Source organism: Psammomys obesus, unplaced genomic scaffold (genome assembly GCF_907164565.1).
Source record: "Psammomys obesus unplaced genomic scaffold, mPsaObe1.curated_primary_1811, whole genome shotgun sequence".
Taxonomy (NCBI): Eukaryota; Metazoa; Chordata; class Mammalia; order Rodentia; family Muridae; genus Psammomys; species Psammomys obesus.
The window spans coordinates 13,981,900-13,986,840 of NW_026591598.1; the positions used below are offsets into that span (position 1 = coordinate 13,981,900).

The 4,941-nt window shown below is 52.7% G+C and overlaps 1 protein-coding gene across 2 annotated transcripts; it reads right to left on the bottom strand.

Annotated features, from left to right (window-relative positions):
- Positions 1–203: 203 nt before the first annotated feature.
- On the bottom strand, positions 204–3,869 carry Rpl11 (ribosomal protein L11). Of its 2 annotated transcripts, none has more exons than XM_055611405.1 (6): positions 3,791–3,869; positions 2,923–3,073; positions 2,051–2,157; positions 1,602–1,733; positions 509–619; positions 204–273 (listed from the first exon to the last, which is right to left on the bottom strand). In XM_055611405.1, exons 1-6 carry the CDS (start codon positions 3,794–3,796, stop codon positions 244–246), a joined length of 537 nt encoding a protein of 178 aa, XP_055467380.1. In that variant the 5' UTR covers positions 3,797–3,869; the 3' UTR covers positions 204–243. The 2 variants fall into 2 exon arrangements, with proteins under 2 accessions (XP_055467380.1, XP_055467381.1); XM_055611406.1 differs by lacking the exon at positions 3,791–3,869 and adding an exon at positions 3,600–3,620.
- Between the last annotated feature and the right edge of the window lie 1,072 nt (positions 3,870–4,941).

Below are 4,941 nucleotides of genomic sequence, written 5' to 3' on the forward strand. Positions count from 1 at the left end.
AACTAAATCCAAACCCTACCCCCACACCTCAAAACTCATTTAAACAGGGACCACAGCCCATCACAGGGCACAATGCTCGGGTCTGAGCTGCAGGAAATACCAGAGTCCAGGGTGCAGGCTGCTGCTAGCAATTCTTACTGAGGCTGTAAGAGGTCCCAGGATCTGATGGCGGCCAGGTTCCTTTCACAAACACAACAGTAACACGCATTTCTGAGAAAATTTTATTGGCCTTTTGGATAAAGTTTATTTGCCAGGAAGGATGATCCCATCATACTGAAAGAGAAGAAATTGCATGTTTTCAGAACGAGGCAACAGCAAAGAACGGATTCTAGCTACCTACCCAGACCCAGGCCTTCTCAACCACCAACGTGGGAGCCCCTTAACCAAACTGCCCAAATAGTCTCCCCTTTACACAAGCTACCCACCAAATAGCACAATATTTCAGAGCTCCCACCCCAATACCAGCCACCAACCCTCCCCCCACACACACACGGACAATCGGCCTCACCTTCTGCTGGAACCAGCGCATGGCCTCCTCTTTGCTGATCCTGTGCTTGGCCCCAATGCAGCCTGTCCTGCGCTTCTTGTCTGCGATGCTGAAACCTGGCCTACCCAGCACCTGTGCCAGGAACAATGACAGTCATCTAGCCAGCTTAGAGCTGACAGTGGACATCAGTCACTAGAAACCCAGTAGATTCTCAAGAAGATAAGCACCTCAGTGTTTGCTTGGAAGAACTGTCACCAGACACTACATACGTGTGCCCTGCTGTCTGGAAACATCACCACCTTTCTCCTTCCTCACAACTGCTCCCAACCTCGAACTTCAGTCTCCTGAGGGATCTGATTCCCTTGCCCTCTCTTGGCCTCCACGGACACACACGTGTTGTGGGCATACACGCAGGTGAAAACATACACAATGTAAAGGGGAGGGCACAGCTGCATGTGCCAGTAGATCCCAGCTCAACACACAGGAGAGCAAGGTAGAGAGTTCAAGGCCAACGTGGGCTCCAAACCAAGACCCCCACCTCAGAAAAACAGAAACAAAAACCACCTACATGTGCAACGTGGAACCGTATAAAGAAACACACTCACCCCCCCCCCCTTTGCTCAAAAGCACTTTCCAAAGCTCTGCTGACCCAACCCTGAGTTCTCACACTCACCACTGTCCAGGGGCCTGACAATTAGATGCTAACGTCTCACACTCTTATTTCTGGCTCTTGACTCTCATGAAAGGAAAACACTGTGGTAAGCCATTTCCACGTGAAAACACCCATCTGAGCACTCCTGCCCCACCCACATGGAATTCATGCATCCCTGAGCCTAAGAGTGGAGACAGGGCAGCCAACTCCAAGGCCCAAGGCAGCACAGCACCACCCCCAAGAAGCTTTGCAGCCCCAGGGACCGCTCAGCCATGAGTGGTGCCTAACCTCTACACCCGCTAGGAACAAGGCCCTTTCTCCCATGGGGGACACACAGGCAGACAAGACACAAGGCTACAACTCTGCTCTCTACCCCAACAGCAAGACATCACATGTGGATGACAGAGAGGAACAGCAGACACAGGCAGCTTGGGAACGAGACACGGTTAAAAAGAGCCATACCACATAGAAGTCCAGGCCGTAGATACCAATGCTTGGGTCGTATTTGATGCCCAGATCAATGTGCTCCTGAATGCCAAAACCAAAGTTCCCAGTATCTGAGAAGTTATTTTTCCGTAACTCGTACTCCCGCACCTGAGAAGAATGAAGCAGTTGTATTAGTCCCCATGTTCAAATACCCAATATGAGCTCATACAACACCTAGTAAAAGCAGAGCAAACTGTGTAACCCTGCTGGCTAGGAGTACAGGCTACACCTACCCTAAACCAAATAACCTCTCATCTACAGATTCCAAATGATCCCAACTTCCAAAGGGCAGAGAAAATCCCAAGAACATAAAAATCCAAGAACAAACATACATCTTTAAAACAGCAAGGAAAACAAAAGTCAGCACCGCCGGGTATAAGCCCCGTCTCTGACACTACAGCGGCCCACAAAGGGCCTAGCCTCACCTTCAGGCCTTTCTCCAGAATTTCCTCTGCCTTGGCTCCACGGACTGTGCAGTGAACAGCAATCTTTTCATTTCTCCTGATGCCAAAGGACCTGACTGTGTACCTGGCTGCAGGGAGGGGACAGAGAGGCAGGTAATGTCACACCCCCACCTCTTCCCCAAACAGCGGCTCCATGAGTCATGCGTCTACTCACATTCTAATGTGTTAATCAACTTCATCTCTAAGACAGAAAACAGAGCTTTCAACCTCTAATTTACCCAGCCACTAAGAACTAAGCCACTCCAGCAACTAAGAACCCGAAAGGACACCGAAGCCTCCAGAGTTTATGAGGCAGGGGCACAGCACTGTTACCTTCCCTCAGACAGTGTTTCAAAAGTAGCCCAGGCTAGCCTTGAACTGGCAGCAATCCTGCTTCAGCCTACAGGTGTGGACTATGGTGTCATGAAGAAAACATGTGGGAGGTGGAAGGGACAAATGAATGGGAGACAGAAGAACTAAGAGTGATCAAAGCTATTACTTCAAAATGCTAACTGTGCTCATCATCAGCACCGTACAGGTATCCCAAGGTTAGTTAACATGCCCACCCCCAGCACCCAAGCCAGTCACAGACCACCCATACCCCACTCTCAACAGAACCCGTGCTCCGCTGTCACATGTCACAGAACAAGGGACTCACGGTTTCTTATGCAAATAAGCTGAGGTAGGGCTTTCTTAAGAAGCAAAGTCAGGATTCCATCCTGAGCAGTGTTAAGGCATTAACCCTGTTCCTACCTGCCAGTCAAGCCGGACACTACAGCCCTACCCTAGGTCTGTTTTCACTAGTGTTCTGGTTAGATCCACCCATGGCCCTCCATCCAACCGACACCACTCACCTTTGGAAAACACAGGTGTCTGGCCTGTGAGCTGCTCCAACACCTTGGCGGCCCGGGTCAGTCTGTCTCCGCTCTCCCCCACACAGATATTGAGGCAGAGCTTTCGGATGCGAAGTTCCCGCATGGGGTTCTCCTTTTCACCTTGATCTTGCTGCCAAAGAGTTAACAAAGCCACTCAACACCCTCAAGACCCGTCAAAGGCGGGAAGCCAGCGTCTTCTCCACTCTTTAACTTATCTCTAGCGTCCCAAATCCTGCGAAAGCCCTCGGGATTAAAGGAGTCCCAATGTGTTTGCTGAGGAAGCACGAAGGCTTCCTCAGGATCAGCTCACTAGCACGTCTCTTCCTTCCTTCACGCACCGGGAGACGAATGCTAGCATTAAGCCTCAACTCTAAGGTGGCCAATGTGTAGGGTAACAGGCTACACTTCATACAAAGCCAGTTAGAGGGAGGAGGATACAATGTAACCCTAAAAAAGTACAGCAAGCACGCGCCTTTGGGACAGCCCCCTTCCCCTTCCGGAACTAGCACCAGCGCCGTGTAGGAACACGCGGAAGCGCCCCAGCACCAAACAAGCTCCAAGTCCCCCGGGCCGAGAACCGACACGGAACTCAGGACGTTCCGCTCATGCTTACTGCAGCCCCCAGACCCCGCGTCTGGGCCCTCGGGGCCGCTGACCTGAACCCTTCCTAGGATGGGCGGTGACGTGAAGGGCGAGCCCTGCGCTCGCACAGCCCTGCCGGTCTTAGTGCCCCCGGCATCGCGGGCTCCGTCCTCCTCCAGCCACCGGCGAAACAGCCCGCGTGGGCCCCGCCGGCCGCGGATGGAGATGGATGAAAGGGAAGCAAAGCCAGGTCTCGCCTACTCACCGCCATGATGGAGAACAGGAAGAGAGAGCGGGACTTCCTGCCCCGTGGCCTTATGGGTCAGGAGGCGGGCTTTCTCTTTTTTCTAGGCTGACCAACGAGATGAGGGTGAGGAAGAGAGGCACGGTTGTCGTCGCGCAGCGCGCTCTAGCGGAACACGCTGGAAACTGCAGGCAACCCCGGCAGACGACCGGATCTTGGTGGTCTCCAACAGTCTCAGCACCGCGTGGTTCTTGAGTGATGGCTGTCACTGCCCAAAGCCCATTGAACGAGTTGTATAATGAGCTAGACAGAAGGCTTCACAGTTAAGAACACTGCGGTAAAACCAAGGTGTGGTGGCCCACGCCTTTAATCCCAGCATTTAGGGAAGGCAGAGGCGGATCTCTTTGAGTTCAAGGCCAGCCTGATCTAAAAAGCAAGTCCAGGACAGCCAACGCTACAGAGAGAAACCCTGTCCCAAAAAATCGCGGGCGCGGGGAGACACATGACTGGGCAGTAGCCAGACTAGCATTATCGAGTTAGAATAGATAAAGCCCAGTTACAGTGCTTAAAGCTTGTGGAATGAATCTAATAGGTCTCCGTGGCAATTATTTGGGAGCTGGGGTAGGTATTAGAAAAGACCCCTTCTAATACCTTATTTCGACATTCAGCACTCAATGGTTGGCTAGAAATCCAAGCACAGAGCCTGGGAAAACTCAGCCAGAAAAGAAAGCCATAAAAGCGGCAGGGAATAGACGTGGCTTAACTAGCAATGCAGTCTCTGAGGCACTTTCCCGAGCTGCAGTGCAATTTGGTGGCCAGAGGCACAGCCAGAGCAGCAATGGCAGCCTGGGAAGGGTCGGGCATCCGGTAAGTAGGGCGCTGGGCTCCTCCGTGCAGCCAGATCGGTTGAACTTCCCAGCCCGGGTGGCCTTCCACACGCTGCTCTGAGAAGTAATCAAAATACCTGGCAAGAGACACAACCCACGCTGTGGCCGGTGGAAAAACCACCCAGGGACCACAGGCGTGGGGAAAGCCTGTGCAGTGGGTCAGAGAGGCTTGGTATGAGCTGGCAAACCGTGGCCCAGCCCAGGGAGGCAAATGGGCCCTGGCAAACCACAGAAGCTCATGCCAGTCTTAGACAAGAGTCAGAGGGCTGGACCACCTCCGCCCTC

Excerpts from the sequence above, each read along its gene's own strand:
- Rpl11 (XM_055611405.1), bottom strand. Across the intron at positions 2,158-2,922 it reads GACACCTGTGTTTTCCAAAG|CCAGGTACACAGTCAGGTCC; the intron begins GTGAGTGGTGTC and ends CCCTCCCTGCAG. Across the intron at positions 620-1,601 it reads ACGGCCTGGACTTCTATGTG|GTGCTGGGTAGGCCAGGTTT; the intron begins GTATGGCTCTTT and ends TTCCTGGCACAG.